This window comes from Mesoplodon mirus (genome assembly GCF_964341445.2).
Source record: "Mesoplodon mirus genome assembly, chromosome: 13".
Lineage (NCBI taxonomy): Eukaryota > Metazoa > Chordata > Mammalia > Artiodactyla > Ziphiidae > Mesoplodon > Mesoplodon mirus.
The window spans coordinates 16,369,238-16,392,167 of NC_138989.1; the positions used below are offsets into that span (position 1 = coordinate 16,369,238).

A 22,930-nucleotide genomic window follows, 5' to 3' on the forward strand; every position below is an offset into this window, starting at 1 on the left:
AAATTTATTTTTATTTAAAAGTTTTCATTTTATATTGGACTATTTTGATTTAGTGTCGTGTTAGTTTCAGGTGTACAGCAGTGATTCAGTTATACATATACATATATCTATTCATTTTCAGATTCTTTTCCCATTTAGGTTATTACAGAATACTGAGCAGAGTTCCCTGTGCTATACAGTAGGTCCTTGTTGGTTGTCTGTTTTAAATACAGTAGTGTGTTTATGTCAATCCCAAACTCCCAATTTATCCATCCCCCCCCTCCTTTCCCCTTTGGTAACCATAAGTTTGTTTTCTATGTCTATGAGTCTGTTTCTGTTTTGTAAATAAGTTCATTTGTATCATTTTTTTTAGATTCCATATATAAATGTTTCATCTTTCATTGTCTAACTTACTTCACTTATTTATTTATTTATTTTTGGCCACGCAGCACAGCTTGCAGGGTCTTAGTTCCCCGACCAGGGTTTGAACCCAAGCCACAACAGTGAAAGCACCAAGTCCTAACCACTGGACCACCAAGGAATTCCCTGACTTACTTCACTTAGTATGATAATTTCCAGGTCCATCTATGTTGCTGCAAATGGCATTATTTCATTCTTTTTTATGGCTGAGTAATATTGCATTGTGTGTGTATAACCACATCTTCTTTATCCATTCATCTGTTGATGGACACTTAGGTTGCTTCCATGTCTTGGCTATTGTAAATAGTGCTACTGTGAACATTGGGGTGCATGTATCTTTTCAAATTAGAGTTTTCTTTGGGTATATGCCCAGGAGTAGGATTGCTGGATCATACGGTAACTCTAATTTTAGTTTTTTAAGGAACCTCCATACTGTTCTCCATAGTGGCTGTACCAATTTATATTCCCATCAACATTGTAGGCTGGTTCCCTTTTCTCCACACCCTGTCCAGCATTTATCATTTGTAGACATTTTGATGATAATCATTATGATTGGTGTGAAGTGATACCTCACTGTGGTTTTGATTTGCATTTCTCTAGTAATTAGTGATGTTGAGCATGTTTTCATGTGCCTGTTGGCCATCTGCATGTACTCTTTTTTTTTTTTTTTTTTTTTTTTCTTTTTGCGGTATGCGGGCCTCTCACTGTTGTGGCCTCTCCCGCTGCGGAGCACAGGCTCCGGACGCGCAGGCCCAGCGGCCATGGCTCACGGGCCCAGCCGCTCCGCGGCATATGGGATCCTCCCAGACCGGGGCATGAACCCGTATCCCCTGCATCGGCAGGCGGACTCTCAACCACTGCGCCACCAGGGAGGCCCTGCATGTACTCTTTAAAGAAATGTCTATTCAGGTCTTCTACCCATTTTTTGATTGGGTTGTTTGATTTTTTTTGATATTGATTTGTATGAATTGTTTGTATATTTTGGATATTAACCCCTTGTTCATTGCATCATTTCCAAATATTTTCTCCTATTCCATAGGTTGTCTTTTCATTTTGTTGATGGTTTCCTTTGCTGTACAAAAGCTTTTAAGTTTGATTAGGACCCATTTGTTTATTTTTGTTTTTATTTCTATTGCCTTGGGAGACTGACCTAAGAAAACATTGTTACGATTTATGTCAGAGAATGTTTTGTCTATGTTCTCTTCTAGGACTTTTATGGTGTCATGTCTTACACGTAGGCTTTAAACCATTTTGAGTTTGTTTTTGTATATGGTGTGAGTGAGTGTTCTAACTTCATTGATTTACATGCGGCTGTCCAGCTTTCCCATCACCACTTGTTAAATGACTGTCTTTTCTCCATTGTATATTCTTGCCTCTTTTGTCATAGATTAGTTGACCTATGTATGTTATGTGTCTTTTTGCTCTAGGTGCATGGGTTTATTTCTGGGCTCTCTGTTCTGTTCCATTGTACTATATGTCTGTTTTTGTGCCAGTACTACACTGTTTTGATTATTGTAGCTTTGTAGTATAGTCTGAAATCTGAAAGCATTATGCCTCCAGCTTTGTTCTTTTTCCTCAGAATTGCTTTGGCAATTCTGGGTCTTTTGTGGTTCCATATAAATTTAAGGATTATTTGTTCTAGTTCTGTGAAAAATGTCATGGTTATTTTAGTAAGGATTGCATTAAATCTGTAGATTGCTTTGGGTAGTATGGCCATTTTAACAATATTAAGCCTTCCAGTCCAAGCACATGGGATATTTTTCCATTTCTTTGAATCATCGTCTATTTCCTTTATCAATGTTTTGTAGTTTTCAGTGTATACACCTTTCAACTCCTTGGTCTTTCACCTCCTAGGTATTTTTTTTTTGGATGCGATTTAGAATGGGATTGTTTTTTCACTTTCTCCTTCTGATATTTCATTGTTAGTGCAAAGAAATGCAACAGATTTCTGTATATTAATCTTGTGTCCTGCTACCTTGCTGAATTCATTTATTAGTTCTAACAGTTTTTGTGTGGGACTTCAGGGTTCTCTCTATAGAGTATCATGTCATCTGCACATCTGCAGGTAGTGGCAGTTTTACCTCTTCCTCTCCAATTTGGATACGTTTTATCTCTTTTTCTTGTCTGATTTCTGTGGCTAGGACTTCCAGTATTGTGCTGAATAGAAGTGGTGAGAGTAGGTATCCTTGTCTTGTTCCTGAATTTAGTGAGAAGGCTTTCAGCTTTTCATCGTTGAGTATTATGTTGGTTATGGGTTTGTTGTAAATAGCTTTTATTATGTTGAGATATGTTCCCCCCATACCCACTTTGGTGAGAATTCTTATTATGAATTGATGTTGAATTTTGTTAAATGCTTTTTTCTGCATCTATTGAGATGGTCATGTGGTTTTAGCCTTTCCTTTTGTTGATGTGGTGTATCACATTGATTGATTTGCATATGCTGAACCATCTTTGTGGCCCTGGAATAAATCCAGCTTGATCATGGTGTATGATTCTTTTTATGTGTTGTTGAATTTGGTTTGCTGATATTTTGTTGAGGATTTTTGCATCTATATTCATGATTACCTTGTGCCTTGGTGTGGTTTCTTCATGTTTCTTATGTTTGGTTTTGTTAAGCTTCTTGGACATGGTGGTTAATATTTTCATCATATTTGGAAATATTTTGGTTATTATTTCCTCAAACATATTTTCTTTGCTTCTCCCTTTCTCTCTACTCCTTCTGGAATTCCAGTCCCAGGTGTGTTAGCCCACTTGTATTCCACAGCTCACTGAAGTTATGTTCATTTTTTTTCGAAGTCTTTTTTCTCTAGATGTTTCATTTTAGTTTCTATTTCTGTGTCTTCAAGTTTACTAATTTTTTGCAGTTTTTAATTTTCCATATTTTAAATTCCATATATTATATTTTTCATCTCTAGAATTTCAACTTGGATCTTTTTTATATCTTCCATTTCTCAATGTTGTGCTCATGCTTTCCTCTACCTTCTTGGACATATTGAGTGTATTTACAATAGTTCCTTTAACATTTTTGTCTTCTCATTTTTATAATCTATGTTGTATCTGGGTCCATTTCTATTGATTAATTTTTCTCTTAGTTATGGGCTATAATTTCCTGCTTATCTACATGACTTACAATATTTTAGTAGACACCAGACATTCTAGATTTAACATTGTTGGGTATTAGGTTTTATATACATACATAAATTTTATATACATATATAAATCCCCTTTAAATTTGGACATTTTGTCTTAGATATAGTTAACTCTGAGTCTGTTTGATCCTATTTTTTGAAGGCTTGCTTTTTAAGCTTTAGTTAGGGAAGTATTTCATGTACAGCTAATTTGGTCCCAATAGTAAGACAATACTCTGCTTATGATTCTATCTTATTATTCTACAGTACTGCCATTCCAGCCTACGGATTAGGAAGTCATTCCACACTGGCTGATGGGAACACAAGCTATTCCTTCAGGGATTCCTTTGGAGATTGTTCCACCTACTCCTTTCTGGTGCTTCTTTCTCTTCTCTTCATGGTTTTCTCTCCCGTGTGTGTAGATCAATACTTAATCAAAGACTTGAAGGTACCTCTGCACATCTCCAGAGCACTATGTCTCTGTGTGTCTGCCTCTTCTCTGATAATTTGCTTCACACATTTTAGCTGCCTTAGCCTCCCAAACACTGAAATGTCTCCACAACTCACCAGGACAGCTTGTCTCTGTTTGGATTCCCCATCACTGCACTCACTTTTCCTAGCCAGGTAGCTGGGGAACTTGATGAACTCAATTTGTTCGTTTTTCTTCTTTCAGGGATTACTGTTCTGTAATGATGTTATCCAGTGTTTGAAAACAGGGTGTTTTCATATATTTTGTCCAATTTTTAGTTTTTAAGGCTGAAAGACAAATTCTATTCATGTTATTTCATCAAAGGTGGAAGCAGAAATTCCTTCTCTTGGATTTTGTGCTGCTGGTTCATTGTGATCTTGTCAGCTCTTTGATGCTTTTAAAGATTTAAAAAACATTTTATTCAGCATATTTAGTTCTTTTGATTGGAAAGTTTGGTTAAGACAGCCTAGGCTATCATTATTAGAAATAGAAATTCTTATGACCTTTTCTTTTTTGAAAATTTTTATTAGAGTATAGTTGATTTACAATGTTTTAGTTTCAGGTGTACAGCAAAGTGAATCAGTTATACATATAGCCACTCTTTTTTAAGATTATTTTCCCATATAGGCCATTACAGAGTATTGAGTAGAGTTCCCTGTGCTATTCAGTAGGTCCTTATTAGTTATCTACTTTATATATAGTAGTGTGTATATGTCAATCCCAATCTCCCAGTTTATCCCTCCCCCCACCCCTTATGCCCTGGTAACCATAAGTTTGTTTTCTATATCTGTGACTCTACTTCTGTTTTGTAAATAAGGTCATTTGTACCCTTCTTATGTCCTTTTCAATTAAAAAATAAAATAGAAGAAGATTCTATGATATCCTCATAAAATTAGAACAGTTGTGTGAGAGGAGGTGGATAATGCTGTGGTTCCTCTGAACATTCAAAAGGATAAAATAAGGAAGCTGGGACATATTTTAGGCCTGGGTAGGTTTCCCAGACTTGGCCCCATTTTGCATGGTATGGATAGTAGATGGTAAGTTACTAATAGACCAGTAGGTAGGATTCTTACAGCAGAAAGTAATGTAGAAAATTGAAGGAAGCCATAGTGGGACAGTTATGATGGGCTGTTTTGATTTTCACCTAGATATTCTACATTTCCTCATTTTTCTACACTGTCAATTACATCTGGTACCTGTACAAAGAGCTGAGGACGAAACCCCACCAGAGTGGACAGAGCACAGTTCCACTGGTAAGTTTTATTCAGAGCTAATAGTTATAAACAGTATGCTAAGACAAACCTATACATCCTTGACAAACAGTTAGCACTCAGCACTGGTGGAGTTTCCAGTCTGTTGACATGACTTCCTCTTCTCTCTTGCCGTCACTGCCACCACCAGCAGGATTTGATTATAGGAAATATTATTTATAGTATTGCCATTCCTGCCTGGTTCCTTTCAGTAAGGGAAATCCTTCTTGGCTCTATGCCAATCTGTCATTATTTTTAGTGTAAAGAAAAAGATCTTGGAGAGCAGTTAGGGAAAGTGCTCAGCCAGCTAACATGGGATTTGGGCTACAGGTATTGGAAAGGGAGGGTGTTTGTTCTGCTCTGATGTATTTCTTTGGTATGTGTGGGTAACAGGTATTGGTATGCAGAAGGGCAGAGGAATTCATGTGTGGTAATCAGAAAACAAGATGGATCCAGGGAGCAACTGTCTTTCCTTCTTTGGTTCACAAAGAGTTTTGGGCACTGTCTAGCATTACAAAAAGAGAACGCAAAGTCAGTGAGTCAGTACATCTGGATTCTTTTTTGTGTATACATACCTTACATGTCACATAGTTCACCTATTTCATGTGTACAATTCAGTGGTTTTAAAAGTAAACTTACCAGGTTGTAAAATTATCATCATAAATCAGTTTCAGAATATTTTATTTGCCCCAATAAGATCCTTCATGCACATTTACTGTTAATCCATTTTCCGTACCCTGCCCTAGGCAACCACTAATATACTTTCTGTCTCTATAAATTTTCCTTTTCTGGACATTTCATATAGACATTTCATATATCATACAAAATGTAGTCTCTGTGTCTGGTTTATTTTATTTAGCATAATGCTTTTGAAGTTCATTCATTGTAGTGTGTCTAAGTAATTCATTCCTTTTTATTGCTCAATAGTATTCTATTGTATAGTACACTTAGTTTCTTATTTCTGATTCTTTCAGTAAATCACTAAGTGATTTAACAAGACATTTTTATGATGTTAGCAATTTTCATTTCTTTAAATGTCTTTATATATTTTAATCTTACTATACATATCTTACAAATATTCCAGCCCTTTTATTTCTGTAGTATCCATTCTGTTGTGGATTTTTGAAGGGGAATTTTTGTTCAAGAGCACCATGGAGTAAATGAATCTGGAAATCCTCCCAACATACTTCTTCCAGAGCCTACAGATCAGTTCTGGAACAAATGAAAGTTGTATACTGTCATGTATATGGGGAAACTCAGCAAATGTTTGTTGAATGAATAAATGGTATTATAGCACTGTGAAAAGAGCATTTGAAAATGAATCAGGAGATCTTATAAACCTAGTTCTGTCATTTATCTCCTGTATGTCCTTGGACATGTCATCTCCCTTTCTTGGGCTTCAACTTTTCATCATAAAAATGAAGTGCTGGTCTATATGATCTTTAATGTCTTCTTCCAGCTCTAAAATGCTACAGTACTCTTAAATTCTCACTTGACTGACTTCTTTTTTGTTTGTTTTTTTTTTTTTTTGCGGTATGCGGGCCTCTCACTGTTGTGGCCTCTCCCGTTGCGGAGCACAGGCTCCGGATGCGCAGGCCCAGCGGCCATGGCTCACGGGCCCAGCCGCTCCGCGGCATATGGGATCCTCCCAGACCGGGGCACGAACCCGTATCCCCTGCATCGGCAGGCGGACTCTCAACCACTGCGCCACCAGGGAGGCCCTTGACTGACTTCTTAAGAAGATACTCTTCTTGCTTTTTGTAGCCTTGCTCTAGATACATACTGCTGGAAAAGGGCAGGAGTATAGAATGCTTTTAATTTTTTTTCTCTCTTTTTTTTCTTTTTTGTTGTAAGGACAAAGTGCAGTAAGGAAATCCTTGAAAAATTAATATGACGAGACCCCCTTATCAGCATCCCAGACTAGATATTACAGTCTGTACAAGTACTGCCAATAGAACTCTTTGCAATGATCAAAATATTTTATGTACTGTTCAGTTTTATAGCCGCTAGTCATATGTGGCTACTAAGCACTTGAAATGTGGCTGATGTGATTAAGGAACTGAATTTTTATTTCATTTAATTTTTTTAAATCTCTATTTTCTTTAATCTTAATTTTAATTTAACCACATGAAGCTAGTGGCTACTGTATTGTACAGCCCAGGACTATATTCTGATCCTTTTATCTCTTGTTTACCTCTGAGGATTCAACCCTTACAATTATTCTTTTATATTTTCAACTTGTATAGTTTCTTAGCTCCCTGCAATTTAGTAATGACCCATGGCTATATATCCATTTTACATGTTTGTTTACATAATCCTACAATCCTGGAGCTAGAAGATACTACAAAGAAACAATTAGTTCAGTTCCCTCCCTTCAAGCAGATTAATGTCAAAAAAGTTCAAGAAATGTATAGATATAGTATTTAAAGTTTTTATTCATTCATTCACTCATAAGCTAAGAGACTAACTGGAATTTGAGAGAAGTTCTTCAGGCACAGAGTTATTCTCTAAAGAAGTAGTCATGAGACCAGAAGCCAAGGATGGGGACAACATGGGGGAATATTATCCTGAGTCTTGGGCTCCTGGTAGTAGAACAAATTAACCTTTTTTTTTTAAAATTGAAATATAGTTGATTTACAATATTATATTAGTTTCAGGTGTACAACATATTGATTCAATATTTATATAGATTATACTCCATTTAAAGTTATTACAAGATAATGGCTATATTTCCCTGTGCCATATAATATATCCTTGTTGCTTACAGAGCAATTTAATTTTTGAAGGAAAATAGAAGGAGAGATGTAAGATTAACTCTCATATATAATATTCTGTTGCTTTCTATGCATACAAATGCAGTATTGATAGTTCTCTTTATAACCCATGCTATGACACTAGTTCCAAGAAGACAAACTCTATTCCCAAATTTGCCCCCACTGCCTATTATTCTGGCATTATAGCTTTATATCAGGAGCCTTGAAGACTTGTTTTTCATTTTTGAGTTCTCTTTTAAATACCCCAGGAAGACTTCGGCCCTAAACTATTACTAGTAAGCTTTTTACCAGAGATTCATTGATAGTGGATAAGAACAGCAGTTAAACACAGAATAGCCACCTGATGATAGATAGAGGATAGAATAAAAAGAGAAGAAGAAACGTAAATAGGAGAGGTCACCAAAGACTAATTTTACTTATTTCCCATGAAGTCGACACTGGCTGTTCTACTTTAAATCATTTGCTATTCCTGATCCAAAGTTCTTAGGGAAAATCAGTTACCCACCTCTGATTTTTTTTTTTTTTGGCGATACGCGGGCCTCTCACTGCCGCAGCCTCTCCTGTTGCGGAGCACAGGCTCCGGACGCACAGGCTCAGCGGCCATGGCTCACGGGCCCAGCCGCTCCGCGGCATGTGGGATCCTCCCAGACCGGGGCACGAACCCGTGTTCCCTGCATCGGCTGGCGGACCCTCAACCACTGCACCACCATGGAAGCCCCCACCTCTGATTATTGATTAATTACTCACTTAATCCTTATTGATCCCTAACAGTGGCATTCCACAGTATAATATGATCTCTGCCTTAAAATATTGGATTGGCCAAAAAGGTTATTTGGCTTTTTCCGTAAGATGGCTCTAATAGTGCTTAGTTGTCTTTAAGTTCATTTGAAACAATTTTGTTAGATCGTATTTTGACAGCTGTCGTATCGGCGTGCATTTTTAAAAAATTGATCAAAATTGGTGAGTTTTTGTATAGCCATTTTAATATTGAAGATGGAAGAAAAAAAGCAACATTTTCGGCATACTATGCTTTATTATTTCAAGAAAGGTAAAAACGCAGTGCAAAAAAAGATTTGTGCAGTGTATGGAGAGGTGCTGTGACTGATCGAACGTGTCAAAAGTGGTTTGCAGGGGCTTCCCTGGTGGCGCAGTGGTTGAGAGTCTGCCTGCCAATGCAGGGGACACGGGTTCGAGCCCCGGTCTGGGAGGATCCTACATGCCCCGGAGCAACTAGGCCTGTGAGCCACACCTACTGAGCCTGCGCGTCTGGAGCCTGTGCTCTGCAACACGAGAGGCCGCAATAGTGAGAGGCCTGCGCACTGCGATGAAGAGTGGCCCCTGCTTGCCACAACTAGAGAAAGCCCTCGCGCAGAAACGAAGACCCAACACAGCAAAAATAAATAAATAAAAACTTTAAAAAAGAAAGTGGTTTACGAAGTTCATGCTGGAGATTTCTCAGTGGACAATGCTCCATGACTGGATAGACCAGTTGACGTTGATAACGATCAAACTGAGACATAATTGAGAACAATCAACATTATACCACGTGGGAGATAGCCAACATACTCAAAATATCCAAATCAAGCATTGAAAATCATCTGCACCAGCTTGGTTATGTTAATCGCGTTGAGGTTTGGGTTCCACAGAAGTTAAGTGAAGAAAACCTTCTTGACTGTATTTCTTCATGCGATTCCCTACTTAAACGTAATGAAAACTTTTTTTTTTTTTACGGTATGCGGGCCTTTCACTGTTGTGGCCTCTCCCGTTGCGGAGCACAGGCTCCAGACACGCAGGCTCAGTGGCCATGGCTCACAGGCCCAGCCACTCCGCAGCATGTGGGATCTTCCCGGACTGGGGCACAAACCCGTGTCTCCTGCATCGGCAGGCGGACTCTCAACCACTGCACCACCAGGGAAGCCCAAAACCTTTTGTTTTTAAAACAAATTGTGACAGGCGATGAAAAGTGGATACTGTACAATAATGTGGAATGGAAGAGATTGTGGGGCAAGTGAAATGAACCACCACCAACTACACCATAAGCCAGTCTTCATCCAAAGAAGGTGATGTTGTGTATATGGTGGGATTGGAAGGGAATGCTCTATTATGAGCTCCTTCCAGAAAACCAAACGATTAATTCCAACAAGTACTGCTCCCAATTAGAACAACTGAAAGCAGCGCTTGAGGAAAAGCATCCGGAATTAGTCAACAGAAAACGCATAATTTTCCATCATGGTAACGCATGACTGCATGTTTCTTTGATGATAAGGCAAAAACTATTGCAGCTTGGCTGGGAAGTTCTGATTCATGTGCTGTATTCACCAGACATTGCACCTTTGGATTTCCATTTGTTTTGGTCTTTACAAAATTCTCTTAATGGAAAAAATTTCAATTCCCTGGAAGACTGTAAAAGACACCTGGAACAGTTCTTTGCTCAAAAAGATTAAAAAGTTTGGGAAAGATGGAATTACGAAGTTGCCTGAAAAATGGCAGAAGGTAGTGGAACAAAATGGTGAATACGTTGTTCAATAAAGTTCTTGGTGAAAATGAAAAATGTGTCTTTTATTTTTACTTAAAAACTGAAGGAGCTTTTTGGCCAACCCAATAGAAAAAATTTTGTTTTCTATTATATTAAGACGTTCTGTTCAAAATCTCTCTCCATAAACTCCTAGTGGATATGGGCCATTCTTCTGTAAGTTGTTTTACAGTGTCTAATACAACTGGGAATTTTTGAAATGTTCTTTCTTCTAGATAGGTCTTATATTCAAAGGGCTTTTTTGACTCTGCCCTATTATACTGAACCTGGCCTATAATGGTTTCTGCTGGTCGTCTTATACATAGACTTTTACTCCACCCATATGGTCTGAAAAGTCTACACCTCCCTTGATCTAAAAGAGAAGAGGATTGAACTGTTATTAGAAGATGAAGGATTATGGTGTGATTTCATATTTGCCTTTCTTCTTAAGAGGATTTGTTGTGGTATCCAAATCTTATATTAAGCTACTTTCTACAGGCCCTCTTTGTGGATTTTGGTGTACTTTTTAGAATATAGTAATACAGATAAAATTCTGTTATCTTCAGTGCTAAGGAACTATCTATTTCATTGAATTTTTAAAAATAAATTTATTTATTTATTTATTTTTGGCTGCATTGGGTCTTCGTTGCTGCACGCGGGCTACTCTTTGCTGCAGCGCGCAGGCTACTCATTGCGGTGTCTTCTCTTGTTGCGGAGCACGGGCTGTAGGCACACAGGCTTCAGTAGTTGTGGCTCGCGGACTCTAGAGCACGGGCTCAGCAGTTGTGGCACTCGGGCTTAGTTGCTCCATGGCGTGTGATATCTTCCTGGACCAGGGCTCGAATCCATGTCCCCTGCATTGGCAGGCGGATTCTTAACCACTGCACCACCAGGGAAGCCCCCTATTTCATTGAATTTTATATCAAATATTGCTTAACTGAAGTAAACCTGCTGTTGGGAATTTTTGTACTGTCAAATGGTAAATGGTGATCTGGTATTGTAATATGACTGGCAATATCCTAAGACATTACTCACATTTATTCTTTTCATAGGTTATAGGTTATACCTGTCGAGTTAGTCAAATAGCCATCATTTTGTCAAGGTAAGATTTTTGCTTTCCTTCCTAGCAAGGTGTAGGCTCTCGTTAGTCTTGGGTCTAGGTAGGAACAAATAGGAGGACAATGCCCTTATTTCCATTGATTCTGTCACTCCTGGGTCCTCACAGAGCTTTACTAAGTAAGAAACAACAAATGTGTGATCATTGATTCCATTTCCCAGGTAAAATAGGCAAGCAATTTGAAGTTTCAGATTGGGTTTTAGTCCCAATTCTGCCATTAACTCTATGTGACCTTCAATAAATATTTCCCTTTAAGTCTTTTGACTTCTAATTCCTTTTCATATATCATGAAAAGTTGTAATAGGTGGTTTTCAAGATCTTATTCACCTTTATAACATTGGGTGAGACTCTTAATATTATTAAGCTCAGAAAGGATCTGGATTTCACCTAAAGTGGTAGTCATATTGAGTTGGTTTTAGACTTTATAACTTTTACTCCTAGATCTTTTCCTCTTATAGGGATCTGGATATATTTCGCTGCATAAATAACTGGTTGCTTAAAGCTGTGCTTTGGAAAAGCTCTCAGGAAGGAGCTGATGAGAATGAAGTTATTACTGGTCACCATGAAAAGTGAAACAGACTGATCACAGAGCTCCTTGGTAGCTTTTTCATTTCACGATTACCCACTTGGATTTTTAATCTGATCATACAGCTCTCAGAGACTCTCTGTGAAACTCTGTTAGGGTTTATTAACCTAGGTATAAAATACATTTCCCACTCCACTTCCCCAGGAACTTGAAAAGAAGGTATACTTAAAGTTTTTGAGGTACTTTCCTTGAAGGAATTAAATGTATATGTATTTGTGGAGAGCGGGTGGGGTGATGGAGTTGGAAGAAGGACAGGAGAATATTTTGCAACGGGAAAATGGCATAAAAAAGTCTGAATATTAGGGTGATAAGTTTTTTTCCTCCCAGCCTGATACCTCTACTATTGATGATACCTGTATTCTGTTTGGGCAATGCCAGTGAATGTTTCCGCAACTTCAGCCAGAGCCACAGGTAAGTAAGGACCAAACCTATCATTTTTATAATAGACTACACCTATTCTTTTCTATAAATAGAGATGGAAGAAGACTTTGTACATACATTCTGGCCAAGGTGCTTGTATTTGAAATGGGCTTTAGACAAGTTGTACAGTCAAGGCCAAAAATATATAAGCGGGAATACAACACAAAATGACTAGATGATAATGTGTCAGTGAGAAGGAACAAGGTGTTATGGGCAAGGCTTAGCTAAATGATAAGTTAAATTACGTACTCATTATTAACTTTTGTTGCACCAAATAGGTATCTCTCTGGTCTTGTACCTGTAGCAGCATTCCTGACCATTGATTCTCTTCCTAGGTGTATCCTGATATACTCACCACCAACAGCCATGGCTAAAGTCCTGCCTTCTGCCAACACATCAGTCTGTAGCACACTTTATTTTTATGGGCTTATCATTTTCCTGGCCAGCTTTCTACTCAGCCTCCTCACCATTGTGGTATGGTGCCACCCTACTTGCCTTTATGGAAAGAGAGGGGGCGGTTGGGTGGGATGGGGCAGTATTCCCAGGCCTGGGAAAGATGGGGCGGAGAGGCACTTCTTATAGTCCTAGAATTAAGAAAGTGTCTAGTAGATATTGATAATTTAATTACTACCTCAGTCTTTTGGACTTCCCAAGATCAAATGATGAGTGGGGAAAAGAGCCTATATTCATTATGTGAGAATTATGCTCACTCTAGAAATAATGTGTTCCTGTGGCTCCTCATGGAGGACCAGACCAGAAAACTACTATGTGTCAGGTATATTCTTTATAAAGTATAATACTCTGGAACATAGGACATCTTCTCTGTTTTAATTGTCCAAATAATTAAAGGGTTTTCTTAGTTCTTTATTGACTATAAATTTGCATTTATGCTATGTCTAACTGGGTTTAAAGTGCTGAGTGACTCAGACAGTTATTAAATACTCATTTGACATCATCAGACTGATGGACAAGTAATCATCCATGGGACAATACATTATTTATATATAACTGCCCAGTACAAAATCAGTAAGCAAGTGAATATGCCTTATTATTTGTCATATCTACTTTTCAGTATCATTTTCTCCTCTTTTCATATGCTAGTTCAGGGATTATAAACTATCTGGTTGCAGACCAACTTTATCCCACAGTTTTTTTCCTTTTGCTAGCACAGCTAACATCTGTGAATGAAATACAATTGTGGAAAATTTTCTTTGACAATTCAAAAATAAGTTATGAAGATAGCTTAGATCAAATAAGCAACTTTGTAAAGAATGCACAATGACTAGTTTATATTAAAATGGCCTTGATGGTTTTCATTTAGAACTGATTGACAGGAGAGACAGGTCTCCCAAAACCTGGCACCCTAGGGATTCCTGTTTGCTCCTTCAGAATAACCCAGACTTCAGTGGGCATTCAGGACTGGCATTCTGATTCTTTTGTAATCAGCAAACAGTGAACTGATTCTACTAGATGTAAATATTCTCAAATAAGTTCAAGCCTCTTTATGATTCCTATGTCTGTGGGGAAAGGAAACCACATGGCTAACCTTAAGTAATTGGGTTATTAACTTACAGAGTGGATCTGGATTATTAGGAAAAGTTTCAGATTTGGTCAGATTTTATTACCTAATTTACTCTCCACAAAAAGGACATTGAACTGATTTATATTTATTTCATTAACTAAACCGTATTCAAATTGCTCCCAAATGGAAGGGAAAAACAATCTGTTTTCCATCTAAGTGCAAGAAGAGACTTCCTAAAACTTTTTTTCTGGGAGTTGAGAATTTAAGCTGTCACAGTGCTAAAGTATTTATTTTAGGGGTATTAAGCACAGAACACTTTCTAACACAACCTTTATTTATTTATTTATTTATTTATTTTAAACATCTTTTTTTGGAGTATAATTGCTTTACAGTGGTGTGTTAGTTTCTGCTTTACAACAAAGTGAATCAACTGTACTGTATATGTAATTCACCATATACATATATCCGCATATCTCCTCCCTCTTGTGTCTCCCTCCCACCCTCCCTATCCCACCCCTCTAGGTGGTCACAAAGCACCGAGCTGATCTCTGTGTAACACAACCTTTAATAAAGTGTTTTAAAAGAGAATCTGGTTAGATCTTAGTTTTAACTTCTCATGCATATTGTGATTAAATTCACTGAGAAAAATGAAAGCCTGAGGGTTGATGTAAGGTTTATGTATTGAACATACATAGTTTGACTAATACCTTTCCATTTACCTGGCCAAGCAAAAAATCACTCTAGAGATAATTTTCTCTCAAAAAAAGCCTGGTCTCAGATGGTAAAGACAGGAGGATGGTCTTTCCTGCTGTCAGATCCTAAGAGAAGGATCTCTCCAAAATGATAGGCTAGACCTGGGAAGTTTTAGTAAGCCTTAGGCACACTACTCACCGCTATACTCATGTTTAGGTCTTACTCATTCAAGCCCAGACACTTTATAAGAAGTTTCTGAAATCGACTGGCTTTCTGGGGAGTGAACAGTGGGCAGTGATTCACATTGTGGAGCAGCGAGTACACTTCTACCCAGTGGCCTTCTTTTGCTGCTGGGGCCCAGGTGGGTATCTTAATGGAAAGATTTGGGCAATGAAAAGGGTAACCATCAGATTGTGGTCAAGCAAAGTAGTCTCACCAAGAAGGAAGACTACACATTTCTGTCCAGCATGTAAAATTTACCTTCGTTCCACCCGTATCTTACTATGTTTTAGAAATTAAGAGAATTAGATGTGAGATGATATGAGAGGAAATGTACTGACAGAACTCAGAGATATTAACACCTGCCCTTTCTACTACATAAAGTTAAAGTGTGAGGATCAGATAGGATAATGTTTATGAAAGGGCTTGGTAAACATAAGTTAAGAATTGTAACTTATGATCCTCCTGTAGTATGTCTTGCCACCATTGCTACTCTAATAATCTGCAAAGTTTAATCAATGAGGAATAGCGGTTGGAGATCTGAGGCCAGTGGCTTATATAACTGGTTAATCTCACTGCTAGTCTTCATTATGCCTATAATCCTCACAATGCTTAGGCGTGTATACTGAAAAAAATTATGCTCAGGCAACCAGGGCTGGCAGCAAGATTTATGCTTTGTGTTTTCACAGCTGTCATTCTGATGATCATAAAGATGACTAAGCCACAGGACACCAAACTTCACATGGCCCTCTATGTTCTCCAGGTAACACCTTGAACATCCAGCATTTCTGTTCTTGTACTCTCTTATCCTGTTCTCTTACATTGCCATTATTCAGTAAGCATGGTTTTTTCCCTTAGGGTATTTCTTTCTGCATTGCAAGAGAGAAATATATTATGTATATTCAGTTATGAAGAATGTGGAAATTTCCTCACAGATGAGGTAGATACCTTTGTGAAAGTGCTGCCATGCATTCCAGAGCATGTATATCTCAGGCCAACTTCATTTCATTGATGTGTTTTTTTTAAGGGATGGGTAACAAAAAACAAGATCTACCAGATAATGTTCTTATGAAACTCTGATAGTGACATAATTCTCTCTCACCCAGAGTGAAACGAATGGGATAAATTAGCTATTCTGGGTGAATGGAGAGAGAGAAATAAAGAAAAAATGATTCTCTCTTTTCATCCTTTATCAGATTTAAGAAGGGTTTTTTGGGTTATCTGACTATGGTGATAGGGCAGTTTCTTCAAGCCTAACCTGGGAAATGGGGCAATAAGGAGGGACATTGAAATGACTTCATTATCCTTATGTATATACTAAGAAATATGACTAACTCTCAGTCATCCATAACAAGGTACGGTGTGAAGAGTGAGTTCAGGAAGAGCTAGAAAAATATTTTTTAAAAACTGACACCAAATTTTGATTTTTGAGATAGAATAAATATAACAGTGATTTATAAAATAAGAGGAATGGAAACTATTCCCCAAATCTCTGAAAACCTGAAGGATGGGCTCCATCACCCCTTCATCTCCTCCAGGCTCTAACAGCATCATCTCAGGGTCTGCTCAACTGTGGAGTATACGGCTGGACACAGTACAAGTTCTACCAACTAAAGCAAGAGGCTCGGCATGATGCAGACACCCAGACACCATTATTATGCTCACAGAAGAGATTCTATAGCAGAGGCCTAGATCCATTGGCGTCTACCATTGCTTTTCCTACTAGCACCTCCACCATTCTTTGAAACTGTAAAACTGGAACATCCAGAACTGGAATGATTCTACACTAATGGTTTGGGAAGAGTGTTTGGGAAGAACATCTTAAGTCTTTTCTAACCATGCCTTAAACTACGGAAGTGAAAGGGAATGTAGTGCCATGGTTAGTAGCTACTCTGGGTGAAGTGGGTGGGATCTAATCATTATTCTCAGATTCACAAGTAAAGTCACTATTCAGGGGGATGAAGCCACTTTCCACCTAAGAGATAGACTCATATTATTTCAATAGATATTAGATTTGTCTAAGTCTCTTCTACAAAAAATAAATTCCAAGTTATTATTTATATAAAGTATTTCCAGGCTCTCTACTCCATGGTTGTGGGGGAAGTAGTGTGGCATGCAACAACTTTCTCAGATCTTCACATTGCTGTTACTCTCCTTTTGGTTGTACAAAGTCCTGGGTTTACATTCTTTGAAGAGTTTTGGAAACTCAGAAGAAGCAAGGACAGAAGCTGTCAAAAAAAGTGAAAGGGGCTCAGTGGTTAAGAATCTGCCTGCCAATGCAGGGGACACGGGTTCGAGCCATGGTCAGGGAAGATCCCACATGCCGCGGAGTACCTAAGTTTGTGCGCCACAGCTACTGAGCCTGTGCTCTAGAGCCCGCGAACCACAACTGCTGAAGCCCGCACGACCTAGAGCCCGTGCTCTGCAACAAGAGAAGCCACCGCAATGAGAAGCCCGTGCACCGCAAGAAGAGTAGCCCCCGCTCGCCGCAACTAGAGAAAGCCCGCGTGCAGCAATGAAGACCCAAAGCAGCCAAAATAAATAATTAAAAAAAAAAAGTGATAGTGGGATCCTCATACACACCACATCCTAGTCTCTTACATATTCCATGCCGTTCTAGGCCTTAACAATAGGAACCTTCCTGCTCCAGAAAATTAAGGCCAGTCTTTTGAAGTTACAGTGGATAATAAGATTTAAGAGAAATCAGGACTAAAACTCTGAATCAAAAACTTCTCAACTCTCATTTATAAGCAAAAACCCAAGGTAGGTTTCATAGTGCTTGGAAGTAGAATTAGATTGAACCATATGAACTTGCTATTTTTGTAGGTGAAAATAGTCTAATATCATCAATTTTACATGGTTCAATCTGGCTGTAAGTGCTAAATATATGTGTATTGAATAAATGAATGAACAGATGAATGAATGACTAACAAGTAGAATTTAACCTTTGGGGAAAGAAAAGATCCCACACTGAAGAGGCTCATTCATGGGTAAGGATGTTTCATGTTTCTTCCTCTTTAGCCACATAACAAGTGATGTTTGGTCTCTCCAGTTAAGTCATTAACAAGGCCAAACTGAGGCCAGGGCATCAGATACTATGATGCCAAAACAAAGGGGAAAGCCAAATGAACAAAAACTGGAATAACAATCAACTAAAACATCTGGAACTAATAATCAGATACTTTTCACCTGATAAATTCCCTTCATCAGTGCAAGGCAAAATCCTTAAGATTAGAGAAAATTGACAGAGTAGATTATAATGGTGCATTAGACAGTATACTCTGAAAAGTAAGTTCCAGAGATCTTTCCAAAAGAGTTCTCAGTAGAAACATTAGGGAGCTCAATAATAGCTCTTTAGGTTTTAGGCCATGAGCTTCAGCCTTACTGTGGATGGTAACCTGACTTCATTATGTCAAGAACACATCTTGAGGCCTCCCAAGATGTATAGCACAGATTACTGGGTAGCACAGAACAAGAAAGATTGCCTTACCTAGAGAGCTGCTTTAACTTCTTTTAATTTAAAAACTAGTAAGAATTCAGCATATAGAAAGACAGATGGAAGCAAGATTCTCATTTCCGTAGACTTTGAGGGACACCAGAACTAAGGAGTCCAATTCTTAAAATGTCCTATCGGTATCACTTCATATTTGACTTTATTACCAGAAGGAAGATAATTATCAAATGTATGTCAGGTTTGTTCATCTTTCTTTTCTGATGAATTTTTTGCATTGACACTGATGTTAGGTATTCTATAGATATAGGCAAACAAAAAGATAGTAGGAATGAAAAATGATAAAATGTTAGGCAAGATTGAGATTATCAACTCTTCATCATACTGAGAGTAGGAGGGCCACTATTCAAACTATGTAACCCTTGAATTCACATGTAGGAGGGGCATAGACATAGATACAGTGGCAGTTCTTAAAATTCCTGCAAATACCCCTCCCATGACTCCATGACTTGACCAGTTTACTGTCATAGTGGAGTATTGTTGTATCTATGCAGCTTTGATTAATACACATCTTCCATGAACCATAAGTTGTATCATCCTTCACCTCCTCCTCATCAGCCCAGTCTGCAGCTTCAAAAAATCTCTGTACCCCAATACCACGTGTTCTGCATGGGGACCTGGGTGTTTGATGTTTTTCAATGCATGGGAGCTTTTGGATGTTTTCTCATAGCAGCCTCCCACTTTTTACATCTTTGGCCTTGCACTTGCTGAAGACTTTAAATATCCCTTTAGATTCACTGCCACAGTTTCCAAACCTGTCTCCCTTGGTATTCATTAATGTTAGCAACTTTCCTGGGCAACCTTTGTGCCCTTTTCAAAGATTTTAACACACAGATTCTCTAGGCTTCAAACCCGGCCTTGTCAACAATAACCTTGTTCCTTGCAAGGAGTGCCATCTTGCTTGTAGGTATCCGTGTGGCAGCACCTGGGGGTGCCATTACAGTATTCTGGGAGGTCACACTTATCCACACTGAGGTGGCAAGTTGTGGTTGCTTTTAGAGATTCACGGTTTTTGCAGCAAGATCCAAATGCATAATTTAAACCCTTCCTCAGCTGGCATGAGGGCAGACAACAGTGATCCTTTTGACAGTCAAGAACACTGCCATAGTCACATTCTTCTCCTTTATCTAATATCTTATTCCTACAATATGGCTTTCAAAAGGAGCTTTGGAGCTCAGTTCTATTAAATAGGCAGCCCTCTCTGTGCTTATGCAACAGCTGGTGGAAGTAGTGGAAGCTGCAGTTGCTGAAGCCCATATCTACAGTAATAAATTCATGCGTAGTACAGAGGTGCTGGCCATGGAACTTGCAGGCCACATGGTCATGCTTCACTCCCAAGTCATGGCCAACCTCATGAGCTATGAAAGCTGTGAAATGTGGTGTATCTTCATGAAAGAAAGATTCAGCACTGCTTTCATTCTTGGCAGTGCAGATACCACTGAGAAATGCATGGCCCTCATACTTCCCAAGAATTTGGCCAATAATCACATGAGCAGCATCATGTTTCATCCCTCTCAAGAGATTCCAGTCTTTCCAGTGTTTAAAATTTTGAAGTGTTTCCTGCAAATTCAGGAAGATTTGCACAAGGGTTTTCTGCATCCATATCCCTAACCCAGTAAGCACCCCTTTCACATTATATCCTTCGTGTACCTGTTGACCAGAGCATGGACATCTATTAACATCTTTGTGGTCTTGGTAACATTATTATTCCACATTTGGAATCACCTATTGTCAACCACAATCAACCTGTACATACTTGGGAAGTGGCCACATATAGGACATAGGAACTGAGGAAGGTTATATTTTGCTCTGAAATTGTGAAGTGCTTAAGAGCTCCTCTTGTTTATCTCCACGGATTACACAAGACTCACCTGATTTTAAAGATATGCTGTAAACCATATATATTCAATATATATAGGCTTGATACCAAAGACAGTGTGCCATCTAAGGTCAGGATTCCCTTTTGCCCTGAGCAAGTGCTGATTGTCACAAAAGAATCCAGGTCGTCCTCTGAATACTCAGTCATCCTGAATAAAAGCAAGACTAGTTTCCCATTTTGATGTGTATAAACAGGGAACTTCTTGACAAATAATTCTTTCTTTTGCTTCAACTTAATAGTATGCCATTTTCCTTGTTTGAGCAGGACATTGGACACCTTTTCTGCTTTTTCTTCTGGTTCTCTGAACATCATCAGGTTCCTAGGGAAGACTACTTCATAATAGATTCCCACTACAGTGAATCCCTGGAAGAATAGTCACAATTACCAATAAAGTGACATGCAGCTTAATATGGGAAGCGCCCTTTCTCAAATGCCCTAAACGGCATTCCTTGAAGAAACATCACTCCAAACCTTATCCATGACCACTTGATTTCATAGAAGACAAGACAGGGAGCAGGCAAAGTAACTAACTGGGGTTGTCATTGTCATGGCCCAAGTGAAACAGCAAATGATCCCAGACCTCTGTGAGTTGACTTCCCTTGGACCCAAATCTTTGTCAGTGACACAGTTGTTTGGCCAAAGATCAAAGCTATGCTGCCTGCCAGAAGGATAACTGCTCCCACCCTCAGAGTATTACATGATGACACCTACCTTTTGACTATGTCTCTTCCTACTCCTCTTGAGCTCTCTCTCTTCTGGAGTGTCCTTACTTTGCAACCACCCTCAAAGAACAACAGTTTTAGTGCTCCTTAGCTGAGCTCCTGCTGTCTTCATAGAGGAGTATACCAAGGAGAGGAAACTTTCAGAGGTCCAGCCAGTACAACGATCCAGGATCAGGCCCCAAGAAAAGAAAAATATATAACCTCTTCCCTTAGTCCCAGTTCCCATGGAACAGCCTTCCCCTCCTGTCATCCAGTACTCCTTTGAGTCATTGAAACTTAAGTTCCAGAGCAGAGGTTTGTGGATTTCTGGGTAGGTCACAGGCCTCTGCTGTTGAATGCCTTTTGCACCATTCCCTACTCTGTACCATACAGCCCATTTCAAACATCCAATCCTTTTCCTTTTTTCTGTTATTCACAATATGTTTATTTGCTCAATCCTAGAATACATGTACAGTATTTTTAGAGTAACTAACCCATGCCTCTGTGAAAAGCAAATACATGAACTGGAGAACAGTGTTTATTGGGTTATTAGCCAAAAGTTTCGTTCAGATTTTTCCGTAAGATGGCTCTAGTAGTACTTAGTTGTCTTTCACCTCATTTGAAACAATTTTGGTAGATTGTATCGTGACAGCTGTCGTATCAGCGTGCGTTTAAAAAAATCTGATCAAAATTGGTGAGTGTTTGCGTAGCCATTTTAATACTGAAGATGTAAGAAAAAACCCAACATTTTCGGCATATCATGCTTCATTATTTCAAGAAAGGTAAAAACACAACTGAAATGGAAAAAAAGGTTTGTGCAGTGTATGTAGAAGGTGCTGTGACTGATTGAATGTGTTAGAAGTGGTTTGCAAAGTTCCGTGCTAGAGATTTTTTGCTGGACGATGCTCCATGGCCGGGTAGACTAGTTGAAGTTGATAGTGATCAAATTGAGATATTAGGGACTTCCCCGCTGGTCCAGTGGCTAAGACTCCGTGCTCCCAATGCTGGGGGCCTGGGTCCGATCCCTGGTAAGGGAACTAGATCCCACACGCTGCAACTAAAAGTTCGCATGCCTCAACTAAAGATCCCGCATGCTGCAATGAAGATCCTGCGTGCTGCAACTAAGACCCAGCACAGCCAAATTAATTAAAATGTTTTTAAAAAATTGAGACGTTAATTGAGAACAATCAAAGTTATACCACGGGAGAGAGCCGACATACTCATAATATCCAAATCAAGCGTTGAAAATCATCTGCACCAGCTTGGTTATGTTATTCGCGTTGAGGTTTGGGTTCCACAGAAGTTAAGTGAAGAAAATCTTCTTGACCATATTTTGCTTGCGATTCTCTACTTAAACATAATGAAAACGTTCTGTTTTTAAAACAAATTGTGACGGGTGATGAAAAGTGCATACTGTACAATAATGTGGAGTGGAAGAGATTGTGGGGCAAGTGAAATGAACCACCACCAACCACACCAAAGGCCAGTCTTCATCCAAAGAAGGTGATGATGTGTATATGGTGGGATTGGAAGGGAGTTCTCTATTATGAGCTCCTTCCAGAAAACCAAACGTTTAATTCCAATAAGTACTGCTCCCATTTAGACCACCTGAAAGCAGCACCTGATGAAAAAGATCCAGAATTAGTCAACAGAAAAACGCATAAACTTCCCATTAGGATAATGCAAGACTGCATGTTTCTTTGATGACCAGACAAAAACTGTTGCAGCTTGGCTGGGAAGTTCTGATTCA

At 38.8% G+C, this 22,930-nt stretch overlaps 1 protein-coding gene across 3 annotated transcripts in view; it reads left to right on the plus strand.

Moving 5' to 3' along the window:
* TMEM116 (transmembrane protein 116) overlaps window positions 1–22,930 on the plus strand; it is a gene marked incomplete at its 5' end in the record, with an annotated part of 118,652 nt that overhangs the window by 64,325 nt on the left and 31,397 nt on the right. For 2 of the 3 annotated variants that reach the window (XM_082641406.1, XM_082641408.1), the window contains 7 exons: window positions 5,145–5,249; window positions 11,585–11,634; window positions 12,563–12,646; window positions 12,991–13,129; window positions 15,087–15,231; window positions 15,779–15,852; window positions 16,628–20,835. In XM_082641406.1, the coding sequence (XP_082497532.1) occupies window positions 5,145–5,249; window positions 11,585–11,634; window positions 12,563–12,646; window positions 12,991–13,129; window positions 15,087–15,231; window positions 15,779–15,852; window positions 16,628–16,834 (804 nt within the window). In that variant the 3' untranslated portion in view covers window positions 16,835–20,835. Of the gene's footprint in view, window positions 1–5,144; window positions 5,250–11,584; window positions 11,635–12,562; window positions 12,647–12,990; window positions 13,130–15,086; window positions 15,232–15,778; window positions 15,853–16,627; window positions 20,836–22,930 lie in introns of those variants that run through there. The other variant, XM_082641407.1, reaches the window with a different exon arrangement.